The sequence below is a fragment of the Camelus ferus genome, chromosome 10 (assembly GCF_009834535.1).
Source record: "Camelus ferus isolate YT-003-E chromosome 10, BCGSAC_Cfer_1.0, whole genome shotgun sequence".
Classification (NCBI taxonomy): Eukaryota; Metazoa; Chordata; class Mammalia; order Artiodactyla; family Camelidae; genus Camelus; species Camelus ferus.
The window spans coordinates 48,087,006-48,113,502 of record NC_045705.1 but is presented as its reverse complement, the minus strand read 5'-3'; the positions used below and the strand labels follow the sequence as shown (position 1 = coordinate 48,113,502).

The 26,497-nt window shown below is 49.1% G+C and overlaps 1 protein-coding gene across 6 annotated transcripts in view; it reads left to right on the top strand.

Annotated features, from left to right (window-relative positions):
- INSC (INSC spindle orientation adaptor protein) overlaps nt 1–26,497 on the top strand; it is a 122,340-nt gene that overhangs the window by 78,029 nt on the left and 17,814 nt on the right. For all 6 annotated transcript variants that reach the window (XM_032488964.1, XM_032488963.1, XM_032488962.1 and 3 more), the window contains 2 exons: nt 3,146–3,271; nt 22,272–22,443. In XM_032488964.1, the coding sequence (XP_032344855.1) occupies nt 3,146–3,271; nt 22,272–22,443 (298 nt within the window). The remainder of the gene's footprint in view (nt 1–3,145; nt 3,272–22,271; nt 22,444–26,497) is intronic.

The following is a 26,497-nucleotide window of genomic DNA, read 5'->3' as shown; positions in this document are numbered from 1 at the left end:
AGCCTTACATAGCCTGACCCTCACCCGGGGGCTGGGTGCTTGGCCCTTTCACCCTTGAGATGTTAACTCAGTTCTTCTTCCAACAGCTGAGTCATGGAGCTAGCAGGATCCCATTTTTAGCCAAAGGTAACCAGCAGCAGAGCCAGGATTTGAACCAGAATCTCCTCAGTCTGGGTTCAGGATTTCTCCCTTCCTCTCCAAGGAGCTGAAAATGCTGAGAAGACCATTTTCACAGGCTTAGCAAAGGATGTAATGAGAATCCAATGCAATGGGTACAGAGGCTTAAACAGATTTCTGCTGGACTCAGCATCTCCTGGACCAAGGGAAGGCTGTCACCTTGGTCCTGGCTCCCAGCCTCACCTTCTTTGTCACTGTTTCTTCATTGTCTGTTCCAGATGTGAATATCTATCTCCTACCTACCACGTCTATCTATCTATCATTTTACACATATAAATAATATTTATACTATATATGACTAGATAAAAATACATGCATATATACATATGCATACATACCTAAACACATACATGCATATCAATATTTACATTTGGAGGGAGGTCATTAATGACCAGCAAGGCTCACTGGGGAGACCATACGTTTCCTGTTTTTTAATTCTCACTTTAAAGAGTAATTTGATTTTATGTCCGAGACTCTCTGAGTAGGGTCTTTATGTGGAACCCTTATCAAATGTCCCCGGAACTGTGGGAAAGTAGGAACGCAGGGATAAAGGCTTGTGGAGCAAGAAACCAGAGGGTTAAGTGTCTTGTCCCACACCAGAGCATATTTATATCGGAGTAATGATGTGCATTTAAAATCCGAGTGCTTCTCTCTGACCCTCCTACAGCCTCCCTCAGATTATGCCGGGAGTTCCTGCCCTGTGCTTTTTAACCCTGCACCTCCTGTCTTGTTTCAATACACCTCTACCCAGATTTCTTCCTGCTTTTAACGCTGTCCACCAGACCATAAGTTCAGTGTGGATGGGGACTGAAGTGGTGTCCAGCATGGTATCTACAGGAATGAATTTACCAGTCCTAAGATATGACCCTTTCCCTTCCAATGAGCTCCCTGAAAAGGAGGTAGGAATACAGAAGGTGAGGATCACTCTTGGCTGATTATAAAAGGTCAGAAATCTGAACCCCACCCCCACCCCCCACCCCCCAGCGTCGGACACTTTCATCTTGGTCCCTGCAGTGACAGGCAGCAAACTCCTAGAATGCCCAGGGCCCTGAGCTCATCTCTGTGGGCTGCGGGGAAGGGGAGGTGCTTTGTCGAAATAGGGTGACATTTCAGGGAGGCGGTGCCCGGCCGGAGTGGTCATTGCTGCTGCTTCTGGTTTCTCACACGTTATCCTGTCAGTCACTGCTGCGTCCCCAGGACACAGAACAGCACCTGTTCAGAGTATAGTTTTTGTTGAAAGAGTTCTCAAAAATCTGACAAGGGATGGTAATTTTGCTGAACCCACCCACCTCCTTCTCCTTGTAATAGCTTTCTCAGTTTGGGGAACAGAGGGCAGTGGGCTCAGTTAGAGCCGAGAATGGTGAGGAGAAAGGCGAGTGCCCCTGTGGACCAGGTCCAGACCACTTGCTCACGCACTCTTTCCTGCTGCTGCCCCTCCGCACCCCTTCAGCCCTCAGGGAAGGGGAGAGGGAGGAAACAGGGCACAGCCAGGTGTGGGGTAGCCAGCCTTCTGGCTCTGGACGTGAACTCCACGGTGGTGTTGTCTCCGGTTTGCTGGGCGCCGTGGTGAGTCCCCTTCATGGTCTGTTGGCTCTCTCAGTTTGCTCCGGGAGCTAAAGTGGCTCAGTGATTTTTATAGAATAAAAATGTCCAGTTAGGATGGATGCCTCACTCCCAGATTCTTCCCAGAAGTCCTCCCAGATTTCTCCTGGGAAGTTGCTACAAGGCAAACGTGTCTCCATAAACTAATCTCACAAAAGGAAAAGAAAAGTACATGCTTGCACTCAGGAGCTGGGCTATCAGTACTAAAGGGCTTTTGGTTTTTTTAAACAGGACCAGTGTGGACTTGGGGTGATTATTTCACCCATCTGGACTTCAGTTTTTCCATCCAAAAGTGGAAATAAATTATATTACTGCTGTAAATAAACTTCCTTTTTGTGTGCCTGCCATAGTGGTAGGGAGGATCTGAGAAGTCACGGGTGGTCTCTGGCAGAGTGAGACCAGCATGGGGCATCTAGGCTTCAGTTCCCTCCATCTGCTCAGACTTGTTTCTAGAACCTATTTCAGACGACTCCAGGCTTGCTCCACGGTGGTTGCTGAGAGGGGGTTGCCAGGAGTCTGGGAGCAGATCTGAATGGGGTTGAGCCTGGCCCCTGCACGTGTGCCTGTCCTGGCCCCTGCAGTCCCAACCAGCAGCATCTGGGGATCCCACCTCCAGTTTATCCAACGAAGGGTGGCATTACTTCTGGAGCCGGTATTTCACCGCAGCATGCACGGGAGTGTGTGTGTGTGCGTGTGTGTGCGTAGAAACCGGAGGGGAAGAAAAATTCTTTCTACTACCTTTCTAGGTTCTCTGGCTGGTATCCTATAAATTGAACTGACAAAAAACAGATTAACGAAAGAAAAAACATCCAAGTTTATGAGCGCGTGCACAGGGGACCTGTCAGAGATGAGTAACTCAAAGGCTTGGTTAGAGCTTGGGCTTATGTAGCATCTTAGCAAAGGAATAACACATTTTTAGAGCAGTAATAAGACAAAGAAAGTGAACCTTGAGGTGTGGCAAATGGTGGGAAGGCACATAGATGGGAAGCTAGGAGTAGATAAAGGCTGGTTAGTGAAGTGTGCTATGTGGATTCCTCTGTGCCGAATCCAGGCTGATAAGGGTCTAAAGTTGTCTCCAGTGATTAACTCTTGTCCTTCCTAATAGAGGGAGGAAGGGGACAATCTTTGTAAATTTATGTCCTGCTTCTGGGCAAATAGGGGAAGGGCAGAGAGCTTTTCTTGTGTCTGCTTCTTCTTAAGGGCCTACAGCTCAAAATAATCCTTGAGTCAAAGTGACGTATTTTGGGGTGACATATTCTGCCACCCTACAGGCCCCAAAGTACAGTGAGAGATGTCAGTTATTCTAGAGTCAGCCCCAGGAGAGGGCACACAGCGAGGTCACATGACATCTTCTCTTTCTCGGCAGGAGGGTGGGGTCGTGGCGCTCTTCAAGGTCTGCCGGCAGGACAGTTTCCGGTGCTTGTACCCCCAGGCACTCCGCACGCTAGCCTCTATCTGCTGTGTGGAGGAGGGTGTCCACCAGCTGGAGAAGGTAAGAGGGCAGCTGGCTGGGCCCGGCCTGAGGTCGCTGAGGGCCAGGAGGGTGGCAGGGGAGGAGGTAGACACCTGGCGGCCATCTGGGCCTCTTCACGGAGCACGTCCTAGGTGTCCCTCCTTTCCCCAGGCATCCTTCAGATGGGGCTGCTGGGGTGGTGACTGTGGGGACTGATGACACGTGAAGGTGGTGGAGACTGAGGAGCTCGGCCAGGAGAGGCGGGGACCAAGGGGACGCTCATCACTTCTTGGGTGGAGTGGCCGACAGGTCCAGGGTGAAACAGAGCAGCAGGCAGGCAGGTCAGGTGGGGAGGGGTGTCGAGGTTGAGGGCGGTTGGCCCTTCATTCATGATAGGACCCAGCTCCTCAGGGGACAGAACGGGCAAGAGCAGGGTGCGCTTGGTTGCCTGGGCAAGCAGGCTTGGGTTAGGGAGAGGCAGGCTGGAGTCCAAGCGTGTGATGGGTCAACATGATGGGGGTGGCCAGGGCTGGAGGGAAGGTGGTGACCTGACAGGTCCAGATGCCCTGCTCCTCGCCAGCCTAGGGCAAGGTGCCTGATTCCAGCTGCTGCTCCCCACTCCCCTCAGATTGAGGGCTGGGGCTGCTCCTCCCCCTGGGCCTGAGTGGGTCTGAGCCTGCAGACGGGCCCTCAGGGACTGAAGCCAGAAAGGCTGGGAGGCTGGGCTGACACTTGGGGATTTCTCAACCACGTTTCAAGGAAAGATGCTGAAAATGCTTATGGAAGAGAGGCAGGAAGGCCTGGGATGTCCTGGTGACACTTGTGGTGCCTGCAGAGTTGGGCATAGGTACCTTGAGTCTGTCCCTGTGACTGGCCTAAACAAGGGTGAGCCAAGCAAAGGGCTCCCCTTCCTCTGCATCCGTGTCCCACGGTCTGGTCCTGGCTGCCCAGAAAACCTGCACTCTTCCGCTAGCTTCTTCACTTTGGTCTGGACTCCAAAACAGGTGGTCATCTTACATTCTACCCTGCCTCTTTCCAAATCTACTCAGGTTGTGGGACAGGGTCACAGAATCATGGGCTCAGAGGTGCTTTTAGCTGAGGATGGAGGGTCCATGGGAAATTGGCTCATTTTATAGATAAGAAGGCTGTGGCTCAGAACAGGGAAGTAACTTGTCTGAAGCCACACAGCAAAGTGGTGGAGGAGCTAGCGCCAGCCCTTTGGACAGAGTGCACCCCTTCCGCAAGGTCAAGTGCTCCCTTTGTACTTGTGTGCTTACTTAAGTGGCAAAGTGGAGGAGGGGGCAGTGGCGAGACAGACAGACTGACAGACAGACTCTGTGAAGTAAATGTATTGAGCATTTCCATCTTCATGTGCTGAATAATCCTCTCTTCTTCCATAAATTCTTCTTCCTTAGACAGTGGAAAATGGCCAGACGGGTTTGTTTCTTGCCTTCTTTCATGCTGGTTGGCAGGAAGAATGGAGGAAAAAACAGAAGGGACTGGAATCACTAGACCTCCCAAAGCAGTGGATTTCTTGGCTTTAGAGAGTTTTCAGAGCAGGAAAACTTCAATCCAGGGAAGAAAATCAGCTGGTCTTTTTGGTTTAGAGCTGAAAACCCGTGCAGTTGGGAAGGCTGCAGGCAGTGTTTCCTTCCATCTTCCTGAGGCTGCTCCAAAGCCAGAATACACAAATGCGTCTTTCCCAGGCCAGGTGGGCTGCCGGCCTGGGAGTCGGACCCCACCCCGCAGAGCAAGGGGACGAGGGGCTCAACGCCTGAGGACTTACTAAGAGCCCAGTGCTGAGCTAGCCCCTCACACACATCCCTTCATTAACCCACCAGAACCTTGTATGGTGAGCACTGTATTCATGTCTCCAAAGACGAGGAACTGAGTCTCTGCCAGTGTAAATGACTCGTCTAAAACCACATAGTAAGTTTTGGAGCCAGGTTTGGATCCCCTCTGAGTCTAATGCCCCGTCTACCTCACTGCCTTGCTGGTTTAATAGATACTCTCAGAGCGCCCCCTGCCCCACCCCCAAAATCCCTGGAGCTAAGCCCAGACTACCTTGCTGTTTCTGGACAATGTCCTCATTGCCCCCACCCCCAGCTTGCACAGAAGGTCACACTGCCTGGGCTTCCCCCTCCTCTAGGTCAGGTTACTATCCATACACAGACACTCCTGAACTGTCTCTGTGCCAGGCACTGAGCAGGACGGAGACGTGCCAGAAAGGAGCCCCCGTGTGATCAGAAACAGGAACTACAGCTCTGCAGTCAGAGCTTGCCAAGTGGCTCCACAGGCAGCCTAATTCCATCAGACGTTTGCCTGAGTGTGCAAGTATCCCCATTGTACAGACAAAGAAATCAAGGCCTAAAGAGGTGAAACGATGTCCGCACAGAATCACACAGCTTGTAATTCATTCATAAACATTTATCGACTGCTGCTTCCCAGGCACTGTTTCATGGGGTGGGAGTCCAGTAGCGAACTAAACAGACAAAACTCCTTGTCTTCTTGAACTTACACTAGCTCAGGGGGTGGCAAGTTACAGCCTGAGGGAAAAGTCAGCCTGCTTTCTGTTTTGGCATGCACATGAGCTCAGAATGGTTTTTTTTTCTTTTTTTCATTTTTAAATGGTTGAAAAAAATCAGAAGAAGAATATTTTGTATCACATGAAAATTATGTGAAAGTCAAACTTTTGACCCATAAGGTTTTAATGATCACTGCCAGACTCCTTTGTTTAGGTGTTGTCTATGTCTGATTTCTTGGTACAACTGCATAATTGAATAATTGCAAGAGACCATGTGACCCACGAAGTAAAAAATATTTTCTCTCTGGTGCTCTACAGAGAATGTTTATCGACCCCTGTTCTATCAGGTGATAAGGACGTTGTGACAGTGATTAAAAGGACGATAACTGACATCTGTCGAACACTTGCTTTGGGCAAGCACTTTGCTAACCCCCTCCTTTCATGGTGTCACTTAATAGTTAATCCATTGCTGCTGTTATTTTCCAAGTCGTTTGTAGAAGGAAGGGAGATTCAGAGAAGGAAAGTAACTTGTTAAAGAGCACACAGCGAACGAATGGCCTGGCAGTCATTCAGTCTCAGCTCTGCTGGGCCAGAGCCAGCCTGGGCTGCGAAACGTTATGTGGACTCAGGATTCCAACCCAATATTGTGAGGCCTACACCCATGCTCTTTTCCTCCACATCATGCTGCTTCCAAAGTTGTGAGAAGTTCTAGAGACACCCAGAAGGGCCTGGGTCACCTGCCCCCTCCCCCAGGTCCTGCCGTCACCTGCTGCCATCTGTGATCCTACTGCTGAGCGCTAGCCTCAGATGGTCCCATGAGGTGCGGCCATTGTCCATGTCCAGGGTGAAAGGTGGAGAAGTCCAGGGACAGGCAGATAGTAGAAGCCGCAGCACAACAGGCAGGGCGGAGGCAGGCTGGGGGGGCCGAGCCCCCAGGGCTCTCGCCAGCTGCCCACTCCCCAGGCACGGTTCGTGCCCTCCTTAGATAATGTCAAACACAGCCTTCCCCTGATTTACTGGCCTGGCCTCCTCCCTAAATCCCAATTAATTGGCCGCAAGAAATGTGCTGGATTTGGTGAAATTCATCTCTGTCGTGTGGCTCCCCCCACTTCCCTCCAGCTTTAAAGTGGTTCATTAAATCATGCACAGAGCCCAGCGGAGCATAAGTCTAGTCGGGTCACCAGACACCCTCATCCATTCCCGGCCCTGCTGCGTGATGCCCGAGCTCTGTCGGGCTGGGGTATTCACGTGGCCAGAGATTGACTCAGTCACCTGCTTCTTCCCTTCTCCATCGTTTCCTTGCTCACTCACTCAGTCTATCACCGTCTCATCTTGCTGCTAATTCATTCTTTCATCACACTTTGTTGTGAAGCAGCCCAGCGTGGTGGGGACACCATAGCCTTGGAGAATCAGGGTCTTCTGGACTGGAATCCAAACTTCTCCACCTGTGAACTTGGACGTGCTTCCCTGGGCATGTTACTTAACTTTGTAGAGGTGTGGTTTCTTCATCAGTCAGATGGACATGATGCACTCTACCTCCTAGGACTGTCAGAGATGAATAGATGTGCAGTCACGTGGTGCCTGGCACACACTGGGCACTGAATAAATGGTAGCTATTATGATCATGGCAGGGATGATGCCAGTCTCGGGGGTTTTGAGTATCAGTGGCCTCAGGAGGATGCAGGTCTGGTGAAGAAGGGAGTGCTGGCAGGCCAGAAGGAGGCGCTAATGTGGTCCAAAACACTGCCCAGTGCACAGTGTGGAGAGATCAGTGGGGCTGGAGTACGAGTCTCCATGACCTTTCCATTTCACAGGTGAGGAAACTGAGACAGAGAGCTTGTGTTCCCTCAGCTCATGAATGTAAGGCTTGGATTCAAACCCAAGTCTGGCTGGTTCTAAAGCCCATGTTCTTTATACTCGGGGACTCTGGGAAGAGCTGGCCCTTTGAGGCGGGGACTGCAGGGGACTGGCTCCCAGGAACCAAGCTCTGGGTATTGGTCTGGGAAGGGGGCAGACGTGAATACTCCCTGGGCAGGTCTGGAGAAGCAAGAAGTCAAGATACAGCAAAGGCTTCTCCAGAGGTGTCTGAAGGCTCTTTCAGGGCTTCATTTTTTCTTTGCAGAGGTCTGGTTCATCCTGGCCACCACCATCGTGGTCCCCTTGGGGCAGCAAGTATTAGGAAATATCCTCCCTTGTGTCCTCAAGAAATCAATCACCCCTCATTCCCCAGTCCCGGCTCTGGGTCCTGGGGAGGACAGACAGGCAGCTGTGTTCCCTGCCTCCCACCCAGGGTAGCTGAGTGGCAGCCCCATGACCATCAGAAGCTACAGGCCGGCGGCGCCACCTCACCCTCACCTTGTGAAGGCAGCAGCAAGGGGGCAGTGGAGCTTGGCCCAGAGCACCAAGGAGGAGCTCCCAGGCAGGCCAGGGGAAAGTGGCCTTGGCCTTGGCCTTGGCAGAGGGGCTCCACAGCAGGCTGGTAGGTCAGTGGGGCTCTAAGTCTTGTAGGACCTCTGTGCTCAGTGGATTAGGGGAGTCCAGAGGAGGAGGCAGTGTTCTCTGGACCCACTTTGGAGGAGATGGGATGAAGGAAATGAGGGCCAGGGAGGGAGTGAGGGCCCCAGAGCCACACAGCACAGCCCATTGAAAGCAGATGGACACAACTTTCTGGGCCAGGTGAACCAATCTGCCTGGACTGGTCCAGGCAGCCTTCCTGGAGGACTAGAGCAGAAAGATGGACTGGCATTTCCAAGGGGGAAGACTGCGGGTTTCGGGGGAGGCAGACTGGGTTAGGGAGCAAGTGATTCCTCTCTGAACTTTGATTCCGTCTTTATCAAATGGGACAAAGACACCTCGTCCGAGGGGGTGCCATAGAGATGAGGCAGCAGTATGGGTGGGTCCTGTGTGGAGGAAGCACTCACCTGTTTCTGCTTTCCTTCCCTCCTCCCTGGCCCATTTGTTTTCACCTTTTCAGGTTGATCTGGGGGAAACTCTGCGATACTCCCAAAAAGCATCCTGGGATTTTGCAACAGCCCTGTCTGAGTTCAGGAGTTCTGAGTGGCTAATGGGAGGGTCAGGGCACTGTGGCTGGGTTTGGACAGGGCAAGGGGCCAGGATGGAGTTGGAGGCAACTGGGGACTAGAGCTGGACCAGGGACTGTGGTCCAGGTGAGGGGCTGGGGATGTGGGGCAGGAACCTGGAGTCTAGGCCCATAAGGGGTGGGGACGTTCCAAGCCCTATGCTCAGACAGCCTCAGAGAACTCCAAGAAGGTTCTAGTAACTGCCTCTTCCTTTTCTAGCCTTGAAACCAGAGACAGTCTGGCTTTCAAAAGTTTCCTTTTATTCCCTCCCCCTCCCTCTGATTTCATTTTTTTCAAATAAGGAGTTCATCCTGTGTTGGAGACGAGAAGCGTTTAATGAAAATCATTGGAGAAATTAGAGATGAGTAAGGGAGGAGAGGAGGGCTCAGCTTCAAGTCTGAGAAGAAAATCATCTGTGGTGGGGGATGGGAAACTGCTGCCTGTCTCCATGCAGCTCCTTCACCCCACCCCTGTTTCCTGGGGCAGCTCCTTGGGGTTGAGATGTCCTGACATCTCAGGGGAGGTGGGAAACCAGAGACTCCGGGCAGGAGGGAGCAGAGTGCTGGGAGTGGAGGGTGGGGGTGGAGTGTGCGGAGGGGGAGGCTCTGTGTCTCTAGTGGTTGCTTTACAGAAGTTTCTCTCCCCTACCTGCAGCCTGTAAGGCTGCAGATGGTCAGAAATAAGTATATCTGTGGAAAAGGTTAACCAGTTTTTCTCATCCTTTTGCTCGTTTGAGTCACACAATCATTTTGCAAGGAAGGCAGGGAGAGATGGTTATGCCCATTTTATAGAGGGGGAGGTTGAGGATGGAAGGCGTAGAGATGCTGGCAGAGGCAGAGCCTGGGGCTGAAAGCCTCATTTTTGCTCCCAGCCATAGGTTCCATTTGCCACCCCCAACTCCCACCCCATTAGGGGAAAGAGACGGTCGTGTACAGACCCCAGGGTGAGGCAGCTACTTTGTATTCATGGAGTCAGTTCTAATATGTTAGTGAGGCTGGGTGGGGAGAGAGGGGATCTGGATGCCAGGCGAGAGCTCTTGCTTAATTTGACTTGAAGCCCTGTCTTTACCTGGGAGCAGCTTGTAGAGAAATGGAGAGAGAAAATGCCTCTGAATGAAGATCCAGATGTCCCCTCACCCCTCTCTGGGGCTCAACCCACCTCGACATATCAGCTTCCTCCAGTCCTCACGCCCCCAGGCGCCTGCCTTCAACCTCCTGGATGGGAGGACTGTGCAGAGAGGCCCTGGGGAGGGTGGGGGAACTTGAAGGAGGCCAAGGCGTGAATGGGCAGAACAGAATTAGGAACACTGCGCAGTTCCCCCTGCCTCTCCCAGCGAGATTCACGCAGATATTGTGGGCCAGTATTGTCCAGACTGAAGGAAGGCCCTGCTGGCTTGGGGGCTGCGCCCCACTCCAAACTGGAGTTTGGAGAAAGTATCAGGAAGCCTGTGCTCTGAAAGCAGCGGGCGGCAAAGGCTCAGCTCAGCGGGTCCTCGGCGTGTCCCTGTGCGCCGTGCGACAGCGCCGTCTGGTGGGAAAAAGCTGAAACTGCAACCCTGCCGCCCTGCCTGGGGCTGTCTCCTGGAGCTTGCAAAACTGGAAGGCTTCGCACCAAACCAGAGGTCAGGGCCAGGCTATGTCCTGTGTGGGTCGTGCTTTGCAAATTTAAGGAAACAGAATGTTCTTTCTACTCAGCAGCTTCCTCCAGGAGGAGGCTGTGGATACATCTTGTAATCTAGTATGTTTTCAACTTCCAGGATTTGACTGTGAATTTGTCCTCTGCCTTCCTGGAACAGGACCCCTTCTAAGCATCCCCAGTTCTCACTGGACAAAATCCAACCCCCAAGCCTGGCACTGGAGGTGCCCTCTGAGCAAGCCACCTCTGGCACGTTTCCCCTCTGGTACACGGACCTGGTTTGATGTCTGGCTTCACCACTTACTATGGGTTGACCGTGCACCCCTCTGAGCCCTGGTGCCATCCTATGAGTAGTGAAGTGATAATTCCTGCCTTGCAGATTATGGGGACAAAATGAGTCAATGTGCCATGAGTGTCAGTTATTTTCCCCTTCCCCTCAGATTCCTCCACTATCCGTCCCCTGGGCTTCCTTGCCCTGCGGCACCTGCCCAAGCTGGGCTGTCCCAGCCAAGTGTTTCCCCAGCACCGCTGACATCTGTCAGTGCCCCGTCTCCGGGCGGCCTTCCTGACGGCCCTCCTCCCCCTTGGTGCTCCCCAGGTACTTGGTGCAGCTCTGGGAGCATGATCTTCGCTCTTGACCCCAGAGCTCTGTCTAAGCTTCCCCACCAGCAGGCACTATCTCACCCACCCCGGGCCCATCAGGGAAGCGGCTTGCACGCACAGATGAACAACTCTGCTGCGTGAATGAATAAATACAGTCGGAAGAGTGCTGGTGCCTCCTCCCCCATTGCAGATGAGAGGACAGAGGCCCAGAGAGGCGGAGTCACCTGCACACCCACGTTCCCACTGTTCCCAGCAAGGCTGAGCCCAGAGGGCAGGCTGCCTGACTTCACTCAGATACAGCCTGTGAGCAGTTCCAGGCCCAGCGTGGGTTGGGAGTGGGGGAGCGAAGACACTGTAGGGCCCCTCAGCAAGGGCGGAATGGCTAAAAATCTCTATGTGGGATTTACCCTGAGCCCCCTTTTGCACCATGTGGTCCTAGAAACTTGTTCTGTCCCCACCCCTCTCCCCCTTTCCTCTCCCTCCTAAAGCTCTGAGCCCAAGTTCTTAGGTCCCCAAGCAGAACTTGTCCCCAGGTTGGGCAACCGTGGACAGAACCTGGGGCCAGCTCCTCTTTTGCTGCTGGTTGGCTGGGGAATCACGAGGGAGATTCCTAACCCCTATAAACCTGGGTTTTCTCCTTTGGTGGGTGGAGTCTCTGTTCTGCTGGTATCGTGCGTCATACGAAGTGATTTTGGAGGATGAAAGTGATGGACAAAAGTTGGAAAGTGTTGTGCTGGCTGGGCCGGGAATTCTGGTGCCTCTTCTCTGGGGTGGTTGGTGTGTGTTGTCAGAAGAGAGCTGGGCACCCCTCCCTCCCTGTGAGTTCATAGACGGAGGCCTGTGGTTGAGAACTCTGTGTGTGTGTGTGGGGTGAGGGGCAGTAAGCTCTGTGGGGTAAAACATTGGTAAAAGTGCATCTCCTGGCTGCACCCCCAAGTGATCTAGTGAGAACAGGAAATAAATAAGCAGTCAGATGTGAACGTGATGCTTGTACTGGGGAGGAGGGAGGCTGTACCACAGGGAAGCCAGGGTTGCTCAGGGCACCAGACTGGTGCAGAGGTGGGGCCTGCGCTTCCGCACTGGCCTCCCCTTGGCTTCTCGAGTGGGGCAAGTGTTAGTTTTGAGACCAGCAGGGAAAGGAAATTGCTGTAGCAGGGAGGGGAGACAGTGAGGAGACTGAGGGAAGACAGAATGTGCGGCTTTGGGGGCAGAATTAAATTAGGGAGGGTCGGCTTCCTGGGAACAGCCTGGCACCAGCAGCAGGGAGCAGGCCAGCCCTCAAAGCACAGAGCAGGACCCAGCATCCGCCACCCCTGACAGCAAGGGGTGGGTCCCCTGGTCCCACATGCAGACACAGAGACAGGGAGAGGGAAGAGCGGTGAGAGAGCGGAAGAGAGGGAGGGGAGATGGAAAGACACACACAGAGATAATGAACACGCAGTTTCCGAAGCCATGTTTCATTCTCCCTTGGGCTACTTTTAAAGTACAAATGATTAGTGTGAAGTCTGTGATGGCTAAACGCGCAGCGCCCTGCTGGTGGCCTGCTTGGGCACAGCGTGCTCTCTCATGATGGCTTCATTTTTCATCTTCCTGATAAGTAGAAGTTCTGAGCGTGTTTCCATATCCTTATTGTCTTCTTCTGTGAAATGTCTGTTTGAGACTTTTGCCCTTTAGAAAAAATGAGCTTTGTCTTTTTTCTTATTGACTTATAAACTTAAAAAAAATATATATTTTTCATACAAACCCTTTGTCAGGTTACGTATTGAGGACATATATTCTCAGACTGTGGTTTGCTTTTTCATTCTCCTAATGGTGTCTTCTGATTGACAGAAATTAACTGATCAAGCCCAATTTGTTGATCTTTTTTTTCATAGTTAATGTTCCTGTGTCCATTTAAGAAAGGGTTGTTTTCCCCAGAATCATGAAGAAATTCTCCTATATTTTCTTCTAGGAGCTTTACTGTTTTACCTTTCACATTGAGGTTAATGATCTGTTTCAAATTAATTTTGTATTAGTGTTCAAGTTTCAGTGTTTTTCCATATGAATTCAGCTGAGCCAACACCATGTATCAAAAAGGTCATCTTTTCACCACTGAGTTAAAGCGAAGCCGTTATTACATCTGTGAGTCTGTTTCTGGACTATTTTTCTGTTCAGTTAGTCGTTTTGTCCATTCTTGTGACAATAAGGCACGTGGCTGAGTCCCATCTAATATATTTAAAAGTCTATAATAAATTTTAATATTTGGTAGTATAAGTCCTCCAATTTTGTTCTTGTTTGAGATTATCTTCGTAATTTTAAACTCTTTGCATTTCTATATACAAGTTAGAATCAGCTTTTTAAACTCAACCTGCTGAGATTTTGACTGGGTTTTTTTTTAATTTGTAAATAAATTTTTGGATAATTGACATCTTAAACAATATAGGGAGTTCCAATTGATAAATGTAGTATACCTCTCTACTTATATAGACTGCCTTTTGCTTTTTTTTTTAATTGAGTTATAGTCATTTTACAATGTTGTGTCAAATTCCAGTGTAGAGCACAATTTTTCAGTTATACATGAACATACATACATTCATTGTCACGTTCTCTTTTGCTGTGAGCCACCACAAGATCCTGTATATATTTCCCTGTGCTACACAGTATGATCTTGTTTATCTATTCTACATTTTGAAATCCCAGTCCCTTCCCACTCCCCGTCCCCCTGGCAACCACAAGTTTGTATTCTATGTATACAGACTACCTTTAATTTCTCTCAGTGATGTTTTGAGTTTTTAATGTTGACATCTTGCACATCTTTTTTTAGATTATTTCTAGGTATGTTCTTATGCTAATGTAACTTATTAAAATTTTTTATTTTCTAATTGTTGCAAATACATAGAAGATACAATTTTGAACATTGTATCTAATGATCTTGCTAAATTCATTTATTAATTTTAATGGTATGTAGATTCTTCTGGATTTTATACAGATTTGGATTTTGTACACATGCACACAATCATGTCATCTATAAATTATGACAGTTTTACTTCCTCTTTTGCAATCATTATACCTTTTGATTTCTTTTTCTTTCTTGTCTAATTGCATTGGCTAGGGCCACTGTAAAATGTTAAATTGGAGTAATGATAATGGCTATCTCTGTCTTGTTACTGATTTCAGGGAGGATGCTTTTGATATTTCATTAAGTGTGATATTACCATTTTTAAAATTGAAGTGTAGTTTATTTACAATTTTGTATTAGTTTCTGGTGTACTGCATAGTAATTCAGATATATTCTTTTTCATTATAGGTTATTACAAGTTATTGAATATAATAACCCATGCTATGCAGCAGATCCTTGTTTATCTGTTTTATGTATAGTAGTTTGTATCTGCTAATCCTAAACTCCCAATTTATCCCTCCCCCACTTCCCTCTTTGGTAACCATAAGTTTGTTTTCTATGTCTGTGATTATGTGTCTGTTTTATAAATAAGTTCATTTGTGTCATTTTTTTAGATTCCACATATAAATGATATCATATGATAGTTGTCTTTCTCTGTGTGACTTACTTCGCTTAGTATGATCACCTCTAGGTCCATCTCTGTTGCTGCAAATGGCATTATTTCTTTATTTTTTTTAATAATAATAATTTTTCATTATTCTTTTTTATGGCTGAGTAGTATTCCATTGTGTGTGTGGTGTGTGCACGCGCACGCACGCGTGCGTGTGTGTATGATGTATACCTTCTTTAAGTGTGATATTATCATTTTAAGGATTAGAATACTGAGACTTAGAGAAGACGAGTAACTTGCTCATTTCCCCAAGTCAGCAAGTAGCACAGCTGAATTGTGAGCCCAGGTTTTTTTACTCCTAAGTTTTTGCGACTTCCACTGTACCACAGGCACCTCTAGAAGAGTGGTGCTTAACTGAGGATCTTCATTAGAGTTACCTGAGGAGTCTCTAAAAATCTTGATGCGAATACTCCACCCCAGAGCAATTAAATCAGAATTTCTGGTGGTGAAGCCTGGGCATCAGTATTTTAAAACGTTTCCATATGATCCAAATCATCTGAGAACTAGGCAAATAACGACGGATCTAGAAGCACTTTGATACAGTTCAGATCCCAGCTGTGCCAGGAGGGCTTTGCGGAAAACTTGGTATCTTCACATCAGCACATGCCTAGGAGCCCCAACCCAAAGGGAGAGGAACTTTCTCTTAGTGGTCTTTCCATACCTTCTCACAAATGCCACTCCTTCCACCACCAAATGCCTCCAGCGCATTTTTTTTTTAAAACAATTTGCTTTAAGGAAAATCACCCACTTGACAGGGAAATTATTTTCTATTTATATTCTTAAGTGACTTAATCATTGATTTCTTTCCACCTCAGTAAAGCATCTCTTTCTTCGTCACTGAGTTGGCTGCCAGACTGGTTATATAATTCCTTCCATGCATTGTTCCATTCCCTATTACACAGTAAGATTTCTATTTGTCTATTTTGGCACTTGGCTTTTCATCAGAGATTCTTGTTTGAAAAAGCAGAAGAGGTTGAGTGGGGTCTGAGACACGTTCACTTGGGAGGATGAGAACTCTACCCTCCTGCAGGCCTGCGTCACCTTCTGTAGCTTTCTACTGAGTGCTCAGCTCTGCCACCACTCCTTAAAACAAATCTGTCACTCTATAGAGTGAGCCTTTAACCCTTACGGTGTTCGCAGACTTTGTCCTGAACCTTGCCCTGATCTAGATTACACCCCACATTCGGGTCCTGCTCTGGCCCAGGGGTTCATTTTTCCACCAAATGCTTTGCCCTGTCCCTTGACCCACACTTGTCTCTGCTTCCTTGGGCGTGACCCTTGCTTCCTTCTCTGACTGTGATTGAATTGTCCCTCTGGCTGTACCCTGGGCAAACAGATCCGTCCTGCCTTGACCCATGAGAAGGATTTCAATTGCTTTGTGGTCCCACTTGTCTTTTTTTTTTCCCTGCAGACTCTTGGGGTCCAAGTGGCCAGAAAGGTGAAGAAGGTAATTTGAAGGTCTTTAGGTCATGCTCCCTCCCCGTGGCGGAGTTACCACTGCATTTGCAGGATTCTGCTTACCCGTTAAACAACCCGGCAACCAGCTCCTCTGCCTTTCCCTAGAGACTGAACATGCAAAAAGGAATTAGGAAGTAGCTGACCAGCACCAGTGATATAGGGTGGCCTTTGTGTACTAGCCTGTGTCCCTGAGATAGTCACATAAAAACCACCATTGATGCTTTTCCAGAAATCAGTAGGAGGACATTGCTCATAAATGTGATGTGATGTTTACAGGATTTACAGTACGCCTGGGTTCCTCAGCTGCGTGGCTTCCACACCCCTTCTCCCACTCCTTGGGCAGAATCTCAGCATGCATCAGCTCCCTGTGTCCCGATTCCTGGTGCATCAGTCCTGCAGCCCAGGTAGTGACCAGGCCAGGCCAGCCTCACCACCCACCCCTCGAATGCCCTCTGTGAGGAAAGCTTGTCCTCAGGCCCAGGCCCATCCCGCTCTGTGTAAAAGCTAATTACCTCTAAGTGCTTCCAGCAGCAGTTTCTTTAGGGATGTGAAAGTGCTTTGATGAGATTGTTCTCTTGGCATCATTAAGTTTGTGACTGAAGATGAGAAGTGGGTGTTTAGGGAGGGAGACTCTCCGGAGAAGGGACGAGTGTTTGAGGAAGCTGGCCTCGGGCTGGGCTACTCCTGGGCTCACTGTATTAACTGAGCTCAGCAGCCCCCACTGCCCTGGCCCTCTCCCCAGCTTCTCCCTTCACTGCCCTTTCCAAGGGCCCCAGAGAGGGGGCACAGGGCCAGGAGAGGGGAGGCCAGGATGGGAGTCCCAGCCCTGGTGTTAACTTGCTTCATGGCCTGGGCAGTCCCTTCCCCTCCCTGAACCACTATTTCCTCGTCATTCGGCCCACACTCCACAAGTTAACTTCTGTGAGTCAGGCCTCAGCTGGGTGCTGGAGACCAGAGAGGATTCTGTACAGGAGCTGCCCTGAGCAGCTCAAATCTAGTGCAGGGAAAGGTGTGTAAATTGATGAGGATGATCCAACAAGATATAGGTTGTGGTTGGACCAGAGTGGTGTGGCAGCTGGGAGGACCGGGACCCTCTGTCTGGGGGAGGCAGGTGTCTGTTCCCAGAGGAGCTGACCTCTCACCTGGGTCTGAGAGGGAGTGAGGAGGGGAGGCAGGGAAGGTGAGCACTTCAGCTGTAAGTGACCTGGGCTTGACGCCTGTGAAATATCCAGGGAAATCAGTTTTAGACTTGAACACAGAGACTCAGCAGCACGTTGGAAGTGTAGATGTGGATCTTGGGAAAGGTCCGGGCTGGAGGGCTGGGTTAGGGGGTCATCACAGAGTCATAGAGGCCACTTGGGTTTGGGTGCTATTGACTGAGGTGGTACAGAGTGGGCTGATGGCCAAACCTGGGGCTAAAAAGCAGTTAGCTGGAGAGAAGGTGAGCCCCAGAGTGGGGTATCATGGAGGCCCAGGAAGGGGAAAGAGTTCTCAGCAGTGGGAGTTGATCCAGAGAGCCGAGTGAGAGAGGGTTGGAGAGGCTGGGCTTTGCACCAGGCAAGTTTCCACATCCTTTTAAGCGTATGATCTCTCTCTCTCTCTCCCCTCCCCTCTCTCCCTCCCTTTCATTTTTTTTGTTTGTTTCTCTATGTGTCTGTCTTTATTTATTCCTGATCCATCTCTGCATCAGTCTGTCTAGTTCAGCACCCACAATGTAGGTGTTCAGTACATGTTTGCTGAACTATACAGGGGTGCATGGGTGGGACTCTCCGCTGGTTTCCTTGTGAGGAATTGTCATTATTCATCTTACTGTTCCTGGTCAGGTATTAAAACAGGAGTCACTGACATTCTAGGACTTCTAGTTCTGGGCTGCATGATCCAAGGCTGGCCAAGCAAGTGGCTAAACTTGGGGCCCCAACCCAAAAGGCTGAGGTTCTCCATAGGGTCTTAGTCCTAGAGAAGCCTGCGGAAAGGAGCTCTGGAGAGAAGCTCAGTTGGGAGACCTAAGCTGGGGCAGGCAGAATTGAGGCGAACTAAGACTCAGGGCCCCGGAGTCTAGGAGAGGTGGCTGCAGCCACCAGATGGGGATGAGGTGGGATGATGGTGCCACCATGTGGCAGACACTGAACATGCATGTTCTCAGTTGATTCCAGATTTCAGTATCCTCTGAGGTTGGTATTTTTATTCCCATTATATTCCCAAATAAAGCCTCAAATTAGGTACAAAAATTGTCCAGGTAGTAAGATACAGAGGCAGAATTCAGACCCAGGTGGGTGTGACTGCAGATCTTGTGTGTATTCTGACGCTACAGGAATTGGTTCAGGCACTGGGACGCCCAGAACCCAGTGGTGGGGGACCCTTCAGGCTCCTGCTGTGATGAGCCAGGCTGGGCTGGAGTTGCTGAGATGGTGATGAATATGGAGCTCAACTTGGGCTGGTGGCAGCTTGTTGGCAGGAGGCTAAGTGGCAAGTCAGAGGCATCAGAGCCAAAGGCCTGGGAAATTGGCCCATGTGACTATCGACCAAATAGAAAAATGAGCAAAATGCATACAGGCAACTCATAGAAGAGGCAATTCAAATGGTAAAAATCAAACCAAATCAAAGCAAAACCAAACATATAAAAAGACTCTTAGCTTCATTATAGTAAGTGGAGCCATGCCTATTAAAATAAAAATTTACAAACCTATCAAAGTGGCAAAGATTTTAAATATGACAGTACCAAATATTGGCGAGAATACGGTGTTAAGTGAGTTTACACATTGCTGGTGGAAATCTAAACTGCTGTAACTGTTTTGCAGAACAGTTTGGCAACACCAGCAAAGTTAAGGGTGTGCAGACCCTCTGAGCCCGTAATTCCACTCCTAGATTGAGGACCCGAGAGAAACAAGCACATGTGCACCAGAAGACATTTAGAAGAATATTTATAGCTGTGCCGTATATTGTAGCAAAAACTGGGAAACGACTCAAATGTCCGTCAAAGGGAGAATACATACATGAATTACAGTCGATTTATACAGTGAAACACCACACAGCAGTGAAGATAAATGGCCCTTAATCACATGTAACAACAGAAAGGAGTTTCCCAAACATAAGGCTGACTGGAGAAAAAAGCAAATTGCTATACACAGTATGATTCCATTTATGTCAAGTTCAAAACCTTATAAAACTAAACAATATGCACATGCAATAAATCTCGAAGGTTAACAAGGGAATAATAAGCACAAAATTCAGGGTAGTGGCTCCTTCAGCAGAAAAAAGCAGAGGTATGAGATCAAGAATGACCTTCATGGTTTTATTTTATTCCAGATATTAGAAGTTCCGGATGTTGGGTACACACACACACACACACACACACACACACACACACACACACATAGGTGTTCATTTTATTATTTTTGATACCATATAAATTTGTTACATATATATTCTCTTTTGAAGGGATGATGTATTTCATAATTAATAAATTACCTAAAGGGATCTGGAGCATCTAAAACAAATTAGAAGGAAAGCCAGACAGTGGGCAGTTGCACTGACAGGACACCACAGATCCTTGTCTCTTGGGAGAGAGGGTACCAGGGTCCACATCAGGCTGGGGTCAGGGTCACTTGCCTGGGGTCAGGAATCTGTGGAATCCATGTTTCCAAGCCGGCTGTTGCTCCAAAGCTGCCTCTTCCTTTGGTCACAATATCTCCTGCATCTGCAGTACAATTTCTTTACCCTGACTTGTCTAAAGACTGTCCTCAGTCTTAGGTCAAATTTTCCTCTCTTGCATTTATCCTCCCTTTATTGAAAGCCTACTACATGCACAAGCTGTGGTCCCCAGACTTACAGTGCCCCTAGGGGGATGGCAGGCAGAGACAGATAAACCCGGGAGCAGAGAATCACACCCCAGGGGTGCTGCTCCAAATTTCTGGTGCATAAAGTCAGTGCGGACCTTGTTAAAATGCAGATTCCAGGCCTCCCCAGAGAGTCTAACTGAATAGGTCTGGGTGTGGCCCAGGAATGTGCTTTGAAGAAACTCGTAGTGAATTTGGTGCTGCTGGTCCACAGATGCACTTGGAGAAACAGGGCCATTCAGGGTGATAAATGCCGCCATGATAGCAGAAGTGCTTGGGTGTGGGTTCCAAGGATGGACACCTCCCTGAGCTGGGGTGTGAGTGTTAAGTCAGGGTGGCTTCTGGAAGGCCTCCCTATGGAGTGTCCTTACCAGAAGTCATGTTGTGTAATGGCCATTTGTGGACGAGTCACTTGCCCCTGCCCCTCTGCTCCAGCTCAGGGCCTGGCTCAGGAGGCAGGAGATTGTGCTGAGTAGGTTTGGTGAGCGGCAGTCTGGGCTGGTGGCACAGGCCGTTGGGGACTGTCCACTTCTTGGCCTCTCTAGTGCGATCAGATAGGCCCATCTCCCACCAGGTGCTGGGGAGAAGGTCTGGGTCTAGTTTGGATCTGACCAGCATTCCCAACTGGGTGTGGGAGGCAACTCCATAAGCATCCAAGATGAGATTAGGGAGCTGGACTGACTGAGACGTCCCCCCATTAGACACCCCGGAGCTCCTTCGATGCAGCCTTGGATGGTGCTGGAAAGAGGAAGGGAACAAACCAGACGAGGCTAAGGGGTTTCTTAGTTTGGTGATGAGGGGGCTGCTTCCTGTTTCTAGGCCCAGAGCACCCCTCCTTCCTTCCCTGAGTCCAAGTGGGGCCCCTCTCCAAGGGCCTGTGACTCAAACACCTGGCACGAACCCAGTCCTGCCGGGACTGCCTGGCTGCTGTTTGCTCTCGTTTATTAAGTACATCCAGGTGAGTTTTATTGCGGACAGTTCCCTGAGCTACTGTTTCCACATTTGTCTCTTTTGAGTCTGAGATTGCTAAAGGCCTTCACAGCTAATGGACCTTACAGCTCCCAAGAGCATTGAAGGGAGGCCCAGAACTCAGTGGGGGTAATTAGTCAAACGAAATGCAGACTCTGGGGAGCTGAGTGGCAGGAGGTAACTGTAGGGACAGGAGCCTGGGGCCTGCGGCAGGTGTGGGAGCAGCAGCGCAGGCCTCTCCTCACCTCACCTCGCCCTGGTCCTTTCCTGCCTCACCCCTCCCCCTCTGACCCCTACGGAGGGAAGGTCTCCGTGGCCCTTGGTGGCAGGCCCTCAGGCAGGTGGGTGTCCTGGGGCACCTGAGGAGCTGTGAGCTCACCTATCAAGTTACTGCCCCGTTTTCTCTAAACAAGTCTCACCTACTCACCCCTGCTGGAGGCTGGGGGCTGAGCTCAGGTGTCGAGTCTCAGAAGACAGTGTGATGCCTTTTCAGAACCATGGGCTTTGATGCTAGACCATTTGGGTTCAAATCCCAAACCAACTACCTTTGAAGTCTGTGATCTGGGGCAAGTCAATGCACCTTTCTGTGTCTCAGTTTCTTCATCTGTAAATTGAAGATAATAGTAACACTGACCTCAGAAGGTTATTATAGGATTAATGGTATAATAACATGTGCACTGCATATAATAGCACTGACCTCAGAAGGCTGTTATAAGGATTAATGGTATAATAATATATGCACGGTGGTAGCCAGCGTGTATTAGGCACTCAATAAGCGGAAGCTGTTATGCCAAAAGCAGGTGTGACTGGGGCAGAACTGGGAAGCTGAAGTCTATCCGGCATTCATGTGCCCGGATTTGTTTCTCTCTGGGGGGTGGAGAGAGCAAGGCCTCTGGGGAAGCAGCCCTCCTCCTGTGGGGGAGCGGGAGGGAGGAAACACATGGACCCCAGCTTGCTGCTAACCCAAGGAGGTGCGGAGGGAGCCAACATTTGCTAAGCCTCTCTTCTGGATCTAGCATCACTTGCTTCATCTCTTTAAATCCTAACACCTTGCTGGCAGATGAGGAAATAAAAACTCAGAGAGGCCGAGTGACCAATGCAAGCGAGAGGGAGCTGGGATGGGAGCTTAAGGATGTGAGGTTCCTGCTCTTTCCACTGCTGTTCACTTAGTGGATGAACAGGACCTAGCCCCTGGAAGCCCAGCTGACGTCTGCTCTCTAAGAAGCCCATGGAAGGTCACTGATCTCTTTGGAGCCAAAGGGTAAGTCCCCAGAGTCACCGAGGATGCAGGACTGGGCTGTGTAGGGTGCCTGAGTCTGTCTCGTGACTGTCAAGAGCATGCGCTCTTCCAGGACACACAGGGCTGTGCCCTCTCTCCATCTGCAGGTGGACGGTGTTCTGTGCTTGGCCGACATCCTGACCGACGACAGCCACTCGGAGGCCACGCGGGCTGAGGCCGCAGCCGTGGTTGCCCAGGTCACCTCCCCACACCTGCCCTTCACCCAGCACCTCAGCAGCTTCCTGGAGAGCATGGAGGAGATCGTGACTGCTCTCGTTAGTGAGTTGTCTGGGGCGGGAGGGGATGCTGGGTGAGGGGGCCTTGTCACAGTGGTCTTCAGGAAGGAACAGGAGGGTCTCCCTGCCCCCAACTCACTGCACCCCACATACCTCCTGCATGGGAATCACACCAGCTGAAATCCCAGCTGTGAAGTGTCAGAGTCAGGCTTTAAAGAGCCCTGTTGTCAAGTCTCCTTGAATTGAGGTCAGGTTGGGATTCATTGGCCTTTCAGCAAGGAGACCAGGACAAGCCCCAGGGAAGAGTGGGGCCTCAAATGTTGAGACCTTGACCAGATCCTTAGCCAGAGAGACTCTGGTGGGCTTTGTTCCTGAAATCTCAGTCTATTATGCCCAGCAAATGTGGCAGCAAAGACTGGGGGCAAGCGGCTCCACAGAGAAGCCCACTCACACGGCCGGCTGCCTGCAATCCCACCACTGTCCTTGCTTTGGGGGGCCCTGAGAGCTTTGGCTATCCTATTCCCCTGTTCCGACTTGTGTGCTCCGGCGGGGAGAAGCAGAGCCCGGAATTACAAAATACACTCTTCCTGCAGTTTCCCCTCCCCAAACTGCAGAAACTGGAAGGGCTCATCTGGATGACAGTCCTCAGGACACTTGTTTTACAAATCACATCCTCTCTTTTATAAGCGCTGGTGATGGTCTGTATTTCTGCTTCGGTCCCCATCTCTGTCACTGTCTCTGTATCTGTATCTTATTGAAACTGAAGGAAAATGGATTCCATCAGAAAATGTAGGGTTAACACTGGGTGTTACCAAACCTAGGGCTGGGAATATCTGGAATAGCACAAATTTAGGGGCAGCACAGACCAGTGGACTTGCAGTCCGAACACTTGGGCTTGGTTTTTGGTCTCTGATTCATCCATTCAGCAAATAGCTATTGACCACTAACCCTGTGCTGGCCTGTGTGAGACGCTGCCGCTCACAAGCTGTGTCACACTGCAAAGCCCACCGTGCAATTTTCCTACCAGACAAAGCAAGGGGTCGGACCTCAGGGGTCATGCTAGCTCTAGAATTTTTAGACCTGCAAGTACTTTGCACCTAGGAGGACTCAGTTAAGTTGACTTTATGGCTAATTCTAGTGCCTGGGGCCGTGGCACTCACAGGCCAAGCTGGGAGAAATCAACTTGTCAACATCCACACTTAATCAAAGTTGAGAAAACACAGAAGCCCATTGTGGAAAGTCTTGGCTGGAGGGAACTCAAGCGACCATAAAGTGTAATGCCCATTCATTCTATAAGAGAAGAAGCCTAGGCCCAGAGGGCTTGAGGGGCCTTCTCAAGGCCACACAACTGTGTTAGGGGTCACTTCTGCCAGGAGTGTCGTGCTCAGTCACGCGCCAGAGTCAGGCGGGTAACACACATGAGCTGAAGGGAAGGAAGAAGAGAATCAGGAGGCTTGAGTCCTATACTGAATTTATTTATTTAATATTTTTGAGTTGTCTTATTTTGTACATTTTTATTTCTTTTTTTGTCTTTGTTTTTGAGGGGAGGAGATAATTAGGTTTTTATTTATTAAAAAATTTTTTTAATTAAAAATATTTTTATATTTATTTATTTTCTATTTTCCTTCTTTTATTAATGTAATTTCTTTTTTTCTTCTTTTTAAACATTTTTTATTGAGTTATAATCATTTTACAATGTTGTGTCAATATTTATTTATTTTTAATGGAAGTACTAGGGATTGAACCCAGGACCTCGTGCATGCTAAGCACGTGCTCTACCACTGAACTTTACCTTCTCCTCCCCACATATTGAATTTAAAAACATGTGCAGTGACTAAAGAGGGGCAGTCACTGATAAACTCCGGTTGATTATTGCCATGTAAGAAAGGCCAATTAAAAAAAAAAGACAAAAATCCTAAGTTTTATAGAAAATCTCCCAATTTATAAATGATTGCAAACAATAAATCAAAACGTATGTATTCCAAATGACTTTTCATTATTGTCCTGTGTCCATTCCTCCTTCTTTGCCTGGGCTGTATTTCTGCCCGGAGAAGAGGAGTCTCCCTATTTATTTCACTGTGATGAAGATACATTGTGGAGTCTGCTCTGAGAGTCAGCAGATGGGATATATCTTCTGGGCAGGAAGCCAGGGCTCTGTTCTTTGGTGGGAAATAGTCCTCCAATTTCTTGCCATTCCCTGGAAACATTTATAAATGAGTCACTGGAATCCTCAATTTAATCTTCCTAACACACACCAGGTGACTCAGACTGTAGTTCAAATAAATGTGCATCAAAATTAAAAGGCACTTAGCTGCTGGTGTTAATAATTGCTGTGTCAGCAGCAATGGTGACTGCATAAGAATGAGAATAGGTGTTTGGACTTAGAAGAAATCATGCAGAAAAGCGGGCCAGTTTGTGTGGTCTCACTCCCATACCCTGGATGCAGGGGAAGTGGCCTGGAAGGGATTGGCTGACCCTGGTGGTTCCCACAAAGTCAGAGGATAAGGCAGTTATTGGAAAAGGGGAAATCATTGAGTTCTTAATTCCTTGGCTAATCTGCTGGCCCAGCCCAGGAGTGGCCAGATCAAGATTTTCGGTTGTTTAGTGGAGTGGTCATACCTGGGCTATGGGGAGCAGCGCTGCCCAGAGGCAGGCATTGCCCTCCTCCTTTAATAGAAATGAAGCTAGAGCTGCAAGAGCATCCCTGGGGATGAGGCAAAGAGGCCTAGAGACAAGAGGCAGCCTGGCGAGTAGGAAGGATGAGGACTTCGGAGTTAGGTGGACCTGGATTTGATTCTAGGCCCCTCAGATTACCATCACTCCTCAGCGCCACAATTTGGGGAAAAATCATTTAACATTTGAATCCTCAGTCCCTTCATCTATAAAATTTGATAAGCAGTTGGGTTGTTGTGAGGATGGAGTGACCTAATGAGATGAAGAATATACAGCAGTGCCCGACCTGGAGTAAACACTCCATCAGTGCAGCCGCTGCTCTGGCTACCAGCTTCTCTGGATCTCAGCTCCTACGTCGGTAAATGGAGCGACCCTCTGCTGCTCTAAAGATGCTCAGAAATAAATGGCACAGTGCAAGACACACTGCAGGGGGTTCAACTAAGGCTATTTTCTGTCCCTTTATAGGTAGGGACCAGAAACTGCAATCACTGGAAGGTGCCAAGAGGTGCCAATTTTAATATCAGAACCTGGAAGTAGACTCTTTGGAAGCAAGAGCTAGAAACCAGGATAGAGCATAGCTCAGCTCTGCCCTGGAAACTTTCCTCCTCTCTTATGGCTATTTTCTTAAAGCGTGGCTTCTCTTCCTGTATTTTTATAGAGCTGTTATTGGTAGAAGGGGGCCTGAACCCAGGAAGCACTTTGACTGATGGTCAAGGTGGAGCTGAGGGTCAGAAGTCAGGGCCACTGGGACGGGTGGGCAGCATCATGAACCCTTTTGTGTCTTCTCTGAGGCAGGAGTCCATTCTAGGTCATGTGGAGCCCATGGAGGAAGGTGTTAGGTGGGGGAGGGATGCAGGGGTGGGGGGTGGTCCCCTTCTCCTTAAAGACCCTCAATTCAATTACAGAAGATGAGTGGGGGAATGTGCTTAGGACTGGGTCAGAGAGAAAGAGCCTGACATTCAGGGGCTTGGTGTAGGATTTTCTGCAGTGAGCTGACACTTATCCTGGGACCAAAAGAAACTCCTGAGGCTTTGCTGATGGCAGCTGAAGAGATAGAGTCTTTACGTTTTAATTTCAGCTTCTTTCTCAAGGCAAATTCAGCAGCAGTCTAGTGTACATGACTGGAGACACTCATGGACTAGGTGCTCTTTCCTGCCGCAGGGCCTTTGTACATGCTGTTCCTTTGGCTTGGAATATGCTCTTCCCCCAAATACCCCCATGATTGCTTCATTTTCCCCCTAAGGTCTCAGTTGTAAAGTCACATTTCAGGGAGAACTTCCTCATGTACCCAGTGGGCCTCTAGTTATTCTCTGTCTTAGAACCTGTTTATTTTCACCCTCACATTTATTAGAAATTGCAGTTATTTATATTGACTTTTTAAAAGCTCATTTTCTTTTGCCCATTATTAGGATGTGAGCTTAACA